The sequence below is a fragment of the Phoca vitulina genome, unplaced genomic scaffold (genome assembly GCF_004348235.1).
Source record: "Phoca vitulina isolate PV1807 unplaced genomic scaffold, GSC_HSeal_1.0 scaffold38, whole genome shotgun sequence".
In the NCBI taxonomy this organism is placed as follows: domain Eukaryota; kingdom Metazoa; phylum Chordata; class Mammalia; order Carnivora; family Phocidae; genus Phoca; species Phoca vitulina.
The window spans coordinates 1,956,512-1,972,094 of NW_022589741.1; the positions used below are offsets into that span (position 1 = coordinate 1,956,512).

General features: G+C 43.1%; 1 protein-coding gene across 2 annotated transcripts in view; it reads right to left on the reverse strand.

Moving 5' to 3' along the window:
- The window catches only part of PDGFD (platelet derived growth factor D), a 224,662-nt gene that overhangs the window by 56,986 nt on the left and 152,093 nt on the right, over positions 1-15,583 (reverse strand). For both annotated transcript variants that reach the window (XM_032428108.1, XM_032428107.1), the window contains exon 3: positions 12,708-12,888. In XM_032428108.1, coding sequence (XP_032283999.1) covers positions 12,708-12,888 — 181 coding nt within the window. The remainder of the gene's footprint in view (positions 1-12,707; positions 12,889-15,583) is intronic.

Below are 15,583 nucleotides of genomic sequence, written 5' to 3' on the forward strand. Positions count from 1 at the left end.
AATCAAGAGGTCTCTTTTTATGGGGCTTAAATATATTGACACTGATGCGAAGTGTGGAATTCAATGACAGAACACTATAGCCTATGGAGCTACTTAATGGAATTAAGAAGCACACTCGGTAGTTTGTTACAATATCTCAAAACGACGTGGTGCATTTACATTTTACAAAGTGCTTTCCCATATCTTATCTCATTTCATCCTACTATGTGCTGGGCACATAGTAAGTGTTCAGAGTGTGTTCCAGGAACTTACTGAACATTAATTCATTTAGGAACATTCACTAACACATGCCCCTCCAATAAGTGATGCAGGATAACAGACACAATTTAATGAAGGCTTGTCATTGTCTTTGAAGTGTTCCTAGTCCCGTGATGACATGAAATGTCCACACACAACGTAAGTGTTGTAAAACAGCTCTGATGAACTCAGTGCTATGAAAGTGGTGAAAGGAGCAGCAAACGCGAACTTAGGGATGGCATCGTCAGAGAAGAGTGTGGATTCTGAAGCTTGGCTTCTAGATTAAGCATTCTTATCAAAGGAAATAGTTCTTAATGGGGCAGCACATCAGGATCAGCTGAGGAGCTTTGATAAATAAGAGTTTTGCACACCCTTTCCCTGAGATTCTGATTCAGTAAGTCGGGGAAAGTTCTGAGCACCTATATTTAAAAAAAAAAAATTTGGGGGCACCTGAGTGGCTCAGTCGGTTAAGCGGCTGCCTTCAGCTCGGGTCATGATCCCAGAGTCCTGGGATCGAGCCCCGCATCGGGCTCCCTGCTCGGCGGAGAGCCTGCTTCTCCCTCTCCCTCTGTCTGTCGCTCTGCCTACTTGTGCTCTCTATCTCTGTTAAATAAATAAATAAAAATCTTTAAAAAATAAAATAAAAAAAAAATCTTTAGGTGGTTCTAATGCAAACACTTGATTAAGAGTCATTTTCTTCGAACTGGGATGCTCCATGCTGTCTAAATTATGCTCTACGTGTTCAATTCTAAAATGCCTTAGGCTGATTTTCTTCCTTTTAGCTTTAGGATTTATCACTTTTAAATGCAAGTAACTTGGGATGGGTAAGGCTTTAAGCTTTTATCAGTCAGTGACTCATTTTGATCCCTCGGCGTGGACTGAAGGATTCCCCCCTCTTCCTTGGGTCTGCTACTGCTCCTTCTGGGACTCATATCCTGACCACCTTCTCTTTCCAAAGACATAGTTCCTTTCTCTGTTCTCCCCTCCCACAGCCTCTTCTTTTTCATTTCAGTCATTGCTTATCACATCATGTCTGCTTAATCTGACTGTCTTGAGGGCAGGTTTCCCACCTTATTTGCATCCCCAGGACCCAGCTTGAACCCCGACATAGAGATGGAGATCCACAAGAATGCATGTAGAATAAATGAGTGATCGAATTAATTAGAGAAGTAATTTAAGCCTGGCCTACATGAGAGATCTGCTAGTGGTTTTGATTTGTGAGGAAAGAACCTTTTGGGCCGAGGTGAGATGAGTGGGAGTCAGGGTTGTAGATGATTTCAAAAGGAAACTGGGGACACAAAAAAGATCTTTGTCATTCTGCCTACAAGTGGGCTTTTGAAATAACCATTTTATTTTCATATTGATGATAGCATATATTTTTGTTACACAGGGGAGGCTCTTACAAAAGGCACAGAAGAAAATGGATCGTTTACAGTTGTTTTTTGTAACTAATTAAATAAAAAATTAGGCACTAGCCTGAAATGTGAATTTAGAGCTCTGCCTTTATAACTGTGTTTTTCCTTCAGAAATGATTTTTTGGTTAAGACTTTGCATTTATAAATATTTTGTAACAATTAAAAAAAAAACTTTCCTATCCAGGTTATCCTCATGGCTAAATGAAATAAGTTTCTATTACAAATTCATATTTCTTTCTTGTCTGTTCTAGAGATATTTATTGTAGAGATTAAAATACTAGGTGGCTCAAGGTCTTTTTCTCCTTGTAAAAATAGCCAGTTTTAGCATTTCAGCATTTAGCATTTAGCATTTTTCCCCCTGAAATGTTGCCAGAAGATCACATTGAGTACTTGTGGCCTTTAACACCTATATGCTTCGGAGATGTGGCCTATCTTTGAGCCAAAGGAATATTTTAGGGGATATCTGCACACTGTTTTGTAGAACTAGGTGATGTCACAGCAGTGACATCAGGAACTTTTCAAATCCAAATATACTACTAAAATTAGAATTTTTATATTGAAGGTATATTTCAAGATATTTTCATGAACAGTTCAAAAGGGACGAAGGTGTGGATCTAAGATAGCCTAATGAAAAAGAGCCAGCAAGGGTTTTTGGCTCACTGTCCCAAATCTGACTCAGGGTGTATGCAGGTTTCCAGCTAGGCACCAGAATCACACTACGTAACTGCTCCCAGGGCTGACCCGTCAGGCCGATGGTCTCCCCAGCGTTCGTCTGGTTTAACATGCTGTACACTCACTGTTGCGGCGTCCCCCAAATTCGTATCTTGCAACCTAACCCCCAGTGTGATGGTACTGGGGCCTGTGGGAGGTGATTCAGTCACAAATGTGATTAGTGCCTTATCAAAGAGGCTCCAGAGAGCTCTTACCTCTCCTGCCATGTGAGGTCATAGCAAAAAGACAGCCAACTATGAACCAGGAAGTGGGCCCTCAACAGACACCAAATTTGCCTTGAACTTGGACTTCCTAGCCCCCAAGACTGTGAAAAATAACTTTTAAGTCATCCAGGCTATGGTATTCCATTACAGCGGTGCAGACACAAGACCTCTTAACCTTGGACCACTTAATTTCATTATAACCCTCCAAAGATATTTTTAGTAATAGGTCCATCTGTTGTACACAAACCGTACATCCAACCCAGACGCCCTACAGGTAATCCCTGAGCAGCTTTATAATACAGCTGGAGCCTTCCCACTTTGCACCTGAAGAAACAGCCGCTTGGGCAGTCTCAGTGTGCATCCTAGGTCTCACGGATAATACACAGATGTGCACTTGAGTGTTTCTGATTCATATATCCTCTGTCCTGTACAGAAAGCCTCAGAAAACCAAAGGAATGGCTTTGGAGAGTCTTAAAAACCTGGAAAGCTCTGGAGGCCTTGGGAAAGACCCTGAGAGTGATAGAATATCAGGACCCCAAAGACCACTTTTCCATTGTAAGAAGCCCTGAGTCTTCCAGGCTGCAGCTTTTCTTCATGAGAAATAGAGAACCCGAACCATGTCTGCTACGATGTCCCAGTTACACAGTCCGAGGTAAGAACGGCTGAGGTCAGGCTGCTACTGATGCAATTATATGCTCCGTGAGGCTGAAAAGACAGACTTCACAATCAGAATACCGGCTTCCACGCCACAGTCCCCCTGATCTCTGACCCCAACAATGGCCCCCACTCTTCCATCCTCACGTCCAGCCCTCCAATGCCCAGTGAGTCCTGGACCAAAACAGCTAAGGCCCACTGGTATGTTGGTATGACTGCAAATCTCTCAGGTCTTAAGTCTGGAAAAAAAACAGGCAATGGGCTGTTAGTACATCTTCTCTTTGTGCATCTCTGGGGATTGTTTCTTATTGTTTTTGCTCCAAACTATGAGATGCATCATAGGAGCTCAATGAATACGTGTTGGTTCAGCTCAGTTAAACATCTTGAGACCTACTTAGAACAATACCCTGTGACAGACCTTCTGGAACAAGCCACTCCCTACCCTCAAGGAGAGACAGTGAGATGTGTACAAAGGTTTTTATGAATTAAAAAAAAGACTGGAAAGAAAGACATCAAAATATTCACAGAGGTTATATTTGCACCCAACTACCGGTGGTTTTTTTTTCTTTTTTCTTTATTACTATTCTATATATTTCTCAAAGTATCTGGGATATGTGTTCATTATTTTTTCTTTGAAAAACTGTAATGTTGATGAAGACCAACAAGCTGGGAGGAGGGAGTGGAGGGAAATGAGCTAAGGACAGGTAGTAGTTTTGACATTGAATATGCTTTGACCGGAGAGGGCTTGGATTTTTGAGGACAGGTATAGATATAGAAATGAAAATAAAATAGCAGGGATGAGAGGCGGAAAATCCTGAGGTAGTTGGGTCATCAGGGAATAGTGCTGTTTTGTCTGGAATGAAGAATGTATAGGGAAAAGAGAGAACTGGCTAGAATGTTAGCTTGGGATCAGAACAAGGAAGGCTCTCAGTACTGGAGTGAGGTGTTTGGACATAGGTTCATAGGAAATTGGAAGTCATTCACAAGTTTTCAGCTGGAAAGTGATTTGATCCCAGCTCTCCTTTAGCAGGCAGTTATGTTCTGGACAGACTAAAGGTAAGGGAGACAGGAGGTAGAGAGACTAATCAGGAAGGGATCAGCAGGACCCAGCCAAGAAGCAATGATTACTTATTTATTCATACATCTCTCTCTTCCAGAGGTGGCTCCATGCCTTTTTAATCTCTTTTTGATTTTTTTTTTTTTTTTTGCCTGCCTGCCTCCAATTTTCAATTGCAAAATAAGGAAAGAGTCACTTGGTATCTGTAGCTCAGTATTTTCACAGGTGACAGAAGCAATGTTGAATGGAGATCAGCCTTAATGGGTCACATTCTCACTGATAAAGGGGACATTAAGGGCAGGTATTTTCAAGACGAGATGAGTCCTGTCTATATGATTAATTTCTAATTCCTTTGTTCAGCTGAGAGAGGAGACTGGCATTGCCCTGAAGTTCTCGGGACCTTCAACTTCCCAAAGTGGCTGATCTCTACAGAGAGGGAGCAGGTCAACTAGCTCTCCTTAGAACCAGAGCTGGGTGGGATTGAGTTCCCAAGGACTGTCACCAAAGATGATTGAAAAACACAAGCATAAATCAGTGTGGGCTTGGACCCTTCACGGAGCACACTGCTCTCTGTTTGCTCTTCTGGAGGGGAAACACTTCTGTCTGTATTCCTGCCTCAGTTCACAGATACGGAGTCATCAACAAACATTTTTGGTCTCCTTCATCACAAATGCCTTCCCTTTATCACTTCTTCTATCCTCCTATGCTTCCTCCACCACATCCCCTTTCCCCATTTCTCTCTTGGGCTGCCTGCATTTGACTCCAACCATCAGGAGGGTCTCAGCTCCCCTCCATTTCCTGGCCCATCTGCTGTGCACCGGTTGCTGTCCTTACCGGCTGTCCTGCCTGTTTGTGACTACTGGGACCAGACCTACGATCTTCCGTGCAGGGGGAGGGGCATGTAAGTGTACCCCAGTCTCTTCTCTGGACCCCAGACTCCTCGAAAGAAGCCCTGGGTGTGAATCTGCATCGCAGGGATAGCACACTCCCCTCTGGCTTTGGGTCCCCGACAAGTTCTCTAGTTTTACAAGACAGTCTTGAGCTTTGGCATTTCTTAGAACACCATGAATAAAGCTGCTGCTTTGGTGATTTTTTTGGCTTCTTGTCTCTCTTTTCTACTGGCTAGAATAAAGGAAGTATAGTAAGTGGTTAGCAATTGTAACCTCCAACGTTTTGAGAGAACTCATCAGGATATTCTGAAATGCCCCCCCGTTTTTTCACCTTTGTGCCTTTATTTAGGCAATTCCCTTTTCCTGGGGTGATTCCCTGTCTCAGTCCAATGGTGGGGGACAGAATATGTGACCCCAAGATATGTCACTTTGGCATAAAGAGTATTTTGAGCTGAGGGCAACTGAGAAGAAGAGACACAACTTCTGCCCTCCGCTATCTGCCTAGAAGCAGAATATAAATTTGTAAAGGGCTCCCCACACCCCTCTCTACCAGAAAGGGCAGAAGTGAATCACCAGAGACAACTCTAGACCTTTACCAGCCTGGAGGCACCAGAGAAACCTACAGAACAAACCTGACTAACTGGCCCTTAGCTTCCATTAGCCCCCCCAAATTTACCTTCCCACAGTTTGCTACCCTGCAAACTCAAAGTCCCTTTCCTTTGTCTTGTCACTTCTCTGAAAATGTATTGTTCTTTCTGTCAAGATGGAATATAAACTCCAGTTCCAACTGCCCCTCCTTTCTGTGTGCCCCCCAATGTCCCACACACATTTCTTCACTGCGAAGCCCAATGGTTTATAATCGTGTGCCTTTCTCCCGCACAGGACTATCATTTTCTTATTATCCACATTAAGTTCTTATTTATTTATTAGTGAACATTAAGTAGAGATATTTTTTACTGAGGTTTGCTTCATAGCTTTTTAAGAAAGAAATAGGGCTCTGTTTTAGGCATATCTTAAATATGCAAGCCTTTTCTAATATAGTTGAATAGCTTTTTCCTTCATTTTTCTCTTTTTCTCCAGCTACCAAAATATTAGTGCATCGAAGAGCACAGTTATAGAGAGAAAGTTATAGGTCTGTAAAGAGGCACAGTCATTTAGAGTCACTACAACTTTCCGGGTCTCAAGGACGAAAGTTTACTCATAGTGTGGCCACGTAATCACACCCTAGATAAACAGGATGCTGGACTGTCCAAGTGTCATTAAACTCCCTCTCAAAGCCAGAGATGTGTTTACTCAGCACACGTGAAGTCATCTGCTCATGTGATGAGCACGTGGGGGTTACGAGCAAAACCAATTACAGTGGTAAAGTAGTATTTCAAACACTGTTGGAAACGACGAGTCAACGTGGAAGAAAACATTCCCAGAGTCAGATAACGCCCACAGACAGTATGTGTGGGGCTCGGAGCTGCATCTACGGACCCACAGGACATCGTGGATGAGAGGTGGGGGGTTCCCTGAGATTTTATGCATGATTTTAGATAGATTTCCTTTTCCCTGGAGGGTCCACAGCTTTTGTATCTCATGGACAGCATCTACGTGTGAGCTCTGTGACCACAGGCAAACTCATAACCGCTCTGTGTCTACTGTCTCATTTGTCAAGCTACATAGCCTGTGTTCATTGCCTCATTTGTAAAATAAGAAGGTTGGCCTCGGCACTAGATCTCGAAGATGTTGCAACTCTATTCTATATTCTTCTTGAAACCAGTCTTCATGCAGTGCATGGTTCAGCAGCAGACTGATTACTTACAGCATGGCAGGGCCTGAATTAAACACCTCATAGGTTCAATCATCACGGTAACCCAAGTGGGTGGATGCTATTCTCCTCCTCCTCCTCATCTGTGCCAAATTATCAGTTTCTAGGAGGGCAGGGACTTTGTCTGTTTTCTTCCCTACTCTCCATCCAGATGTGGCCTAGTGCACAGCACACAGTAGGTGGTCAGTGAAAAGCCTGCTGAATATGCACTGAGGCCAATGTACGAAAGCAAAAATGCGGAATTCGGCAGGGCCAGATAGTATCACGGGAGCGCATTCCACCTCACTTTTTTGTCTCCTCCTATTCCCTTAATCTTTTTTTTTTTTTAATTTACCTGCTCCTCTTCTGCTCCCCACCCTCACCCCCTGCAAGAGCTCAACTTCTCCTTTATTCCCTTCACCCACAATTTGTTTCTGGACCTCACCATACCCCTTGAGAGATTATCCTTTGCTCCAAGATTCTACTAAATTTTGCTCCTCAGTCTCTTGTGAATTCTATTAAAGTTTTCATTATGTGCTCAGGTTTTAGGAAAGCAATCTGATTAAAATAATGAATTCACTTCAAAACGTTCAACGTAATTAGTGAAATTTTAGGACGTTTGTAAAATTTCAAATAAGAACACTTATCTACCCGCGCCTACAAGATGGTGCAACAATGAGACTCTGTCTGTAAGACTGTGCGCTTCAACCCACATCCACTGAAGCCACTACTAGGCTTCCCAACCTGGCAGCCCACTGCAAGGACACTTGCCTAGGGCTTTCAGAGCATGCATCTGTCCCTCCTGCTCAGCTCCCCTCCTGTTTGTTTAAGATTTATTTATTTGAGAGCGAGCGAGCTCCCTTGCACATGTTGGGGGGAGGGACAGAGGGAGAAGGAGAGAATCTCAAGCAGATTCCCCACTGAGCGCAGAGCCCAATGATCCCACGACCCTCAAACCATGAGCCGAGCCGAAATCAAGAGTCTGATGCTTAACCAACTGAGCCACCCAGGCGTCCCCCCTCCCCTCCTGTTTGGCCCTGACTGTGCCCCTGGTCTTCTCTCTGACCCACACTTTGTTTGAAGCCTTGTTGAGACTTTCTTCATATCTGCACTTAGCTGACTGTCTAAGTGCTGGAACCCTTGAGAGATAGGCAAAGTAAGATGGGCTGAGATGAAGACACGGAATCTCCTTTCTCATCTTGGCTGAGACGAGTTAGGTGCTGTCCTCCCTCCCAGCAGCCTGAATCCCAAGGCACCAAGAGAATTATTACTGTCAAGGGAAAGGTCTTCTCTTTCCTGTTTCAGGGTCTTAGGATTTGCTGTTCCTTTTGCTCATGGCTTCTCATGGGTGTTTCCTGACCATCTTCCAGGTCTCAGTGCAAACTTCACATCCACGGATCTTCCTTGACACTCCAGCTGGACTGGGCTCCTGTCCTCATCACTGCCCATCACAGTACTCACTCACCTTCTTTCCTGCTTTTACTGAACTTCAAATAATTTGTTTGTAAATATGTACTCACTTCCCTATTTACTTATGTGTTTATTGTCTGTATCTTCCACTATCATGCAAGATCCCAAGGGCAGAGACTCTGCCTGTGTTTTTCACTGCTGTGTCTCCAGGGAGCTGCACTGAGCTGGGCCCAGCTCTCCGTAGGCACTTAACGAACAACATCAGAGTCTATATAGCTCCCAAGCCTCCAGGAGGGTATATTTATAAGGAAAAAACTGATGGAGACAGCTACTGTGTGATCACCACCCTGACCTTGACCATCCTTGGCTCTATATACACAGTCCGACTGTGTGGCCAGAGTCCCAATACATGTTCAGAATATCCAACAATTTTTTATCTGACTGTGCAAATTAAGACTTTCCACACATTTTACAAAGAAAGTGAATGGAGTTCTTCACTCTCCAGCTGAAATTCACACCCATGGTTGTTGACTTCTCTGAAAAGCATCCACTGGGAGCCTTGTATTTGGATACCTTTCCAATAACCTACTTAATGGTCTTCAAAAACAGATTCCTGACAACCCATCCATTCATTCCCCAACAAACTGGATTTAAGGTGGGAGAACCTCATTTATTTAGACAATCACATCTTGCTAACAAGTATTTGAAAATAATTGTGCCCTCTGAAGTTTACCTATTCTCAATAGAGTAAAAATTAAGGAAAGAACGCTGAGGAGGACTGCAAAAAATGAAATTAGGCAGTTCTATTGAATCATATTTTATCAGGATAGAGTCAACTCAACAAATACACTAGCTAACCTGTAGAAGGCATGTGTAGAATACCCACAGGAATACAGTTGTCCTACCCTTGAATAGTTCATTACCATTGTTGAAAATAAGACAACAGGCTTAAAATGGAGTCACTTATGCTAAGCTCCATGTTACCAAACTGAGACTTAATTATACTGTTGGCTTTCCCAGAAACGGAATCTTAAACCAGTCAGTCAGGAATCTCCTGATCAACACTAGTTATACAATCTGCCTGATAGACCCCTGCTATCTTCCAAGGAAAAGTAACCTTGCAGTAATGAACTCAGTTTTTTGCCGAGTATAACTTCCTTATTCCTGCTGCCTTCTGCCATAAAAGTCTTTCTGTTTGCACACCTCCTCTGAGCCCCTTCCTGTCTGCTAGATTGGACACTACCTGATGAGTGAATCATTGAATAAAGCCAACAAAATCTGTAAAATTTACTCAGTTGAACTTTTTTTGATACCATTAATCTGAAGAGACAGATATGTACACAATTAGTGATGGTAAATGCAGGATCATTAACGCCATTATTTATTGACCACTAAGTATGTGTTACCATCTAAAAACCACATACCAACTCCAATTATTATCCTCCTTTTATAGATGTAAAAGCAAAGAGTAAGAGACTTGTTTAATATCAGACCATTAGTAAGTAGGGAAACCTTATTCAACCCAAAGGGAGCTTTACAGCAAAGCTGGTCCCATGAGGCTACACAGCCTTCTCTAAAAGAGACTGTGACAGGTGCTGTAGAAAAAGGTGGAAGGTCGAATTCCAAGCTTATCAAACACAATTGTAATACATGAACCATTCCTAACGAAAAATAAGTGATCCTCATGTTAACCATTAGTCTCCCACACTTTGCTGGAATGACAAACTGACTAAAGATGAACACTGGACTTGGTATTCCAAACATAGGAGCCGAGACCATGTAGATTTGATTCCAGTGCACAGGGCTCTTGGGGTCCTGGGCACCTGTTACTTACAGCCCCAGAGAACGTCCCTGTACACCCGGAGGGTCACTGAGGTATGAGGAAGAAAGATGTTCCATGGGAAGCAGAGATGTGAAAAGGAAGAGAAGAGAAGGGAGGTGGTCATGATCTATCGAGATGGCTACTTGCCATCTTCCCAGTGAACTCCGACTCCTCAGGAACTACTCTCAGGCTCAAACGTCCCCGGAACCTACCATGCCTGAAGGTAGGGTTTGCAAAACCCTTAGAAGAAGTTTTCTGGGTCAGCGTAACATTGTAAAAATAATAATTTAGATAACACTTAAAGAGGGTTTGCCATTTTTAATCCCCCTGTCTCCATATTAGCTTATAGTCGGCCAACTTTAGGCTTTAAGCCCGGTCTCTGCAGAGTCTGTTATAAACACTGCTTTGAAGTCTCTGCAAGTACAACTTAAACACAAATAAAATGATCTTCCCAATACACTGCTTCAGCCATAGTGATCTTCTATCCCTGTTGAGCAAGAATCAAATGGAAGTTTTATCAAAAGCCACAGAGATCTACAGTCTACACACACCTGAGGGGTACGCTCAGGGATTCAGCCACCAAAGCATTTTGGCTCTAGGTGGTCACATTCAGTGTCAGAAGCTTTTAGGAGCAGAAAAGGAGCCCGGAGCTATTCTCAGTGAATGCAGACCAAGAGGTCAGCAGGGAAATACGCAAAGAAGTGATCATTATCGTCATTCCTAAAACCCACAACTGAGTGTCCTGGTGGAGGTGAATGAGTAAGAGCGGGGAAGGACGCCAGTTTCCATGCCGACTACAGAGGCTGTTCAATAGGCCACTTACCACTGGCTAGTAAATGAGTGAGGAGCCTGCACCATAACCCCAAACACCTCCAACAGGAGAATTCATTCTTCCCTAAATCCATACCTGTACTGTCTTTTCTACCAAAAACAAAACCAAAAAAGGAATTATTTTGCCTTAGAGACACTGTATTAGAGTTAGGGTATTTCTAACTGACTTACGGACCATTCGATGTAGTCGTAACCAAAGTTCTACAAAAAGTATATCCATTAGCAGGAATAGTGCTTGGTATTTTAAGGGAAAAAAGGTCCTTCACTAAGCCTATCCATCATCATTCCAACATGCCAAGCCTGCTTTGTCCATGAACAGCAGAGAAGAGATGCACCGCTGGACACATAAAAGAAAGAAATGTAGAAATCAAAGGGTCACACTTCAGTTCTAATGCTGAGCAGCACTGTGTGTTTGTAATAATGTAAATCTTGCTTGATGGATTATTTTCAAATTAAAACTGGAATCAGTGTCACCTCATGCTATTTTTTCATTTATTCTGATGTAGAATTCACTTAGTATTTAATAACTCACTATAATGTAAAAAACAAAACAAAACAAAACAAAAAACAACCACCCACATCAGCCGTAAAAAGCAAGGTTTTTTTCCATTCAAAATTTAACATAAGAGGGGAGCAAAAACACAGATCGACTCCATTCATAGCGTTGTGTTCTATTTTGATATCCATACTTTGAAAAGGGCCAGAGTCAAGTTGAATCAGAATAAAATGTGTTCATGGGAAAACAAAAGGCATCATGCTATGAACATGAAGGACTCATGGATATCTAAGACAGCAAATAGGTAAAATTATCCCAGTGTCTCCCGGAGCTTAACTCATTATTCATCGTTCTCACTCCCCATGGCTTTGTGACTGATTGTCATCCCCACCAGAACCCTGTCTGTCCTGCCCACCTTTGTAGCCACGACACCTATCGGAGCGTCTGACAATGAGCAGGAACTTTCTAGTGTCTTATTAATGACCGCGTGAGTAAAGCAGATACCTGACGGCGTGTGACCGGAATTAACGACGATGTAGATTTTGACTCAATAAGAGGCTGAGCAATTTCCCCCAGTCAGAACCACTTAGAGTTGGGGATGGCGGCTGGTGTGTTGTAGGAGAGGTGAGATCACACATGAGCACGAGTGCAGCAAACAGAATGCAACTCTGGGGTCCGGACTGAGGCTTTACGATCTTCAAGAGGCTTGCTCCCTCTGAGGCTCTATGATCATAACATAGACCCTTCCCCAGTCTGGATCAGAATTTAAACTAAAATCATTCAGACTCTTCTCTGGGGTTGGAATTACATAGACAACTTTTTGAACCAAAGATGGTCAACTCTCAACTACCTTTTTTTTTTTGGCTGTACATTTATCCTATTTTAGCTGAATCAGAGGTAATACTGCCTTACTATCAACTATTTTACTTTTTCTAATTACCATGCTTCCTTTCAAAAGGTGTGGACCCAAGGGTTGACTTAATCAATCCACAATGGTGTTCCTTACGGAAGAAAGCTTTACCGTGTTGGCCGTAGGGTAGGAACACAGCATACCACCGAGAATTAATAAAGTTCACCCTCACACCACTGCATTTAATCACAGAAAATATCTCCATACTTCATGAAACCAGTGTCTGCTTTTAATCACAGGGTGGTTTAGGCTACTTACCACAAAAGAATAATAAATCTTGAATCCAGGTTTAGCCACAAAGTAGTCATCAGACTTGAATGTTATTTTAATTTGGTTTGTTCTTGATGTTATCCTTGGAGGAACTTCCTTGTGTCCACACCACCGTCCTCTAATTATGGTACTGGTTTCAGATACATCTTCAACTTCCACAAAATCATACCTAGTTTCAATTTGACATAAATAAATGTATTTTGATTACAGTAGACTTTGAAATTCATACTTCTACTCAGAAATTAAAACTAACATATGTGACTTCTCATGACCTACTAACTAAAATGAGAATTAAAGCCCACTGAAATTTTGAAAGGAAACCTAGTTTTTTGGATTAAGTTTTTCAAATTCAAACTTCAATAATCTGAAAGAACCCTGTGCACGTTTAGCCATGAGTATTCCCAAATCATCAGTAATCAAAATGGGCCACCTTCTGAGCATATGGCTTGTAAGGGTCTCCTAGGAGAACTAGTAACTATAATCTATTGTCATCTATTGTCCTATTTTTGGAGATATAGCTCTAATTATATGTCCAAATATTTACTATATAAAGTTTTTCAAACAAATTCCCACTTTGAATTAACTCACCACATGCAGTGCTTCCTTAAGAAAGGACCTGTATCTACACAGCATATAGAATCAGCATCACATTACATCATCCCATTATAGAAAATACATGGTAAAATAAAATAAATCAATATTTTCTCTTTTTGGAAACTGTCTTTTGGAAGGATCATATCATAAAATAGGACAGTTTTCGTAGTAAAAAGCATTATGACTTTGGGGAGGGATGTGCACTAACCATTACTGGAAATATCTGGGATGCTTAAACCAGTGTGTGGATATGCTGAAGACCACAGCTTCAGTTCTGACTTAGGGCAGAGAAACACAGAATGCCAAGGTTAAGGACAGGGGACAGTCCCTCTCTGAATGTTCCATATAACCTTTCCATCACACAGTAGAACATCTTCAGTGACAGTGTACATCTTCTAGGGATCATCTCCCTTATTTTCAGACATCCCAAATCTTGGGACAGTCTACTTGGTGAGCTGAACTACCTGACCTTCAGTTCTGGGCATCAGTCCCTGCCTCTCCCCAAATGACACGGGATGCTAAGGTCACAATGCAGAGGATGAACACTTAGGGTGAGGAGCGGCTGCAAGCTCAACGCACCGTGGATCTTCTGTCACGACTGCCAAAAGGAATCAGCGTGAGAAACATCACAGGTGGATGTGAAGGAAACCCACCACAGAGCTCTTACCGAATCGGGCAGGGTAGTCTCAGGAGTGGGTGAACTTATCACCCACTTACCCAACTTATCACCCACCCAACTTATCCAATATCCGTATCATGACTACCTTTCGTTGAAGTGACTTACGAGTCCTTTAATTCCTTTGCCTCAGTTTCCTTATGAGCAAAACAAGAGGTTTATACAAACTTACTAGCTGTTTATCTCCTGGGTGTTGTGTAAATTAATTACTTAATGTTTTTATGGCGCTTGGAAGGTGAAAAGCACTCACAAAGAATCATTATTCAAGCAATACAATATTACAGTAAACATCAAGGAGGCTTTGGAACAGATGGTAGGAAATCAACTGCATTTCATTTTATATACAATGTGTGTAAATCATAGTTACTGCACAAAGCATGAGTATACTTGAAACTTTGCTAATAACACCATAGGTCACTTTCACTTTTTTTTTTTTTTTTTGAAAACACAACATCAGTCTAATTTTTACTCTGGATGAAGTCAAGAGAGCATCACTTTAATTCTTCGGGAGGGTCTGAGGCTCTGATGTGTCTCCTTCCCACCTTCCTCTCCCCTTTCCCACATCATACTTCTCTACCTGCCTCCATAAATTTGGAGAAGCAACTGGATTTTGATGAAGGGCCCTGAAAGGAAACCACTCTAGTGTCTTCTATTTTCAAGGCCTGGGTGCTGAAAGAGCTCCCTCCCTACCAGGAACAAAATCCCAGCTCAGCAGCAGAGACCTGCCTTCCCGTCTGGGTCATCATCACCTCCTACAGTCTCCAAAAAAAAAAAAGTCTCCCACCATCTTTTTTTCCAGCACAGAAAATGAGTTCTCCCTTTCAAGGTTGAAAAGACACGAGATCTGCTGGAGTTTGTTCTCTTTGTAAATATTAATGGGCTCTTCCGCCTGTATCTGTCTCTGATTTCTGGCATACATTACCCTCTGTGGTCCTAGAAAGTAATCGTCACTGCTGTTATTCTTGAAAACAACAGCCACATAAGAAAAGCTGTCAGCATAATAAACATGCAACAAAGGACAGCCAGATTTGAGGCACCCTCTTTTTCCGAGCCAAAGGGAAATAATGCCGCCAAAAGGATTTAGCCGTTGGGCAGGGCGTCGGCAACGGAGAAGGAGTGCGTGCGGTGAGGTGCAGGAAGGAATCAAAACCCTCGGCAGCCTCGTGCGTGCTAATTAGGTGAATATGATGCTGGGCGCAGACCATTCAAGGAACAACCAGGACTTTCTCTGATAAATACGCTTGGGAGGGAGAAGATTCTCAGGCACGGTTTTCGTCGACCGCTGACCCAGGACGGACAGGAAACAGACCGTGCGGGGCTCCCAGAGCCTGGGGCTGACAGGTGTGAGGCCGGGACCCGGGCCTCGCCATCACCCTGTCCCAGCGCGGGGGGCGATCAGGACTATGCACCAGGGACGGCTGCAGGGCTGAGTTCCCGGAGCTGGGCAGAGGGGAGCCGGGCGCAGGCTTGCACCAGAGCCACCGACTTGTCTGCAGGTGACGTGGGACCCTGGATGCGTCTACCTGCTCACAAAGGCTGCTCGGGGTCTGGCCGGAGCGGGGCCTCCGGGGGCCCCCTTCTCTGGCAGTTGTGG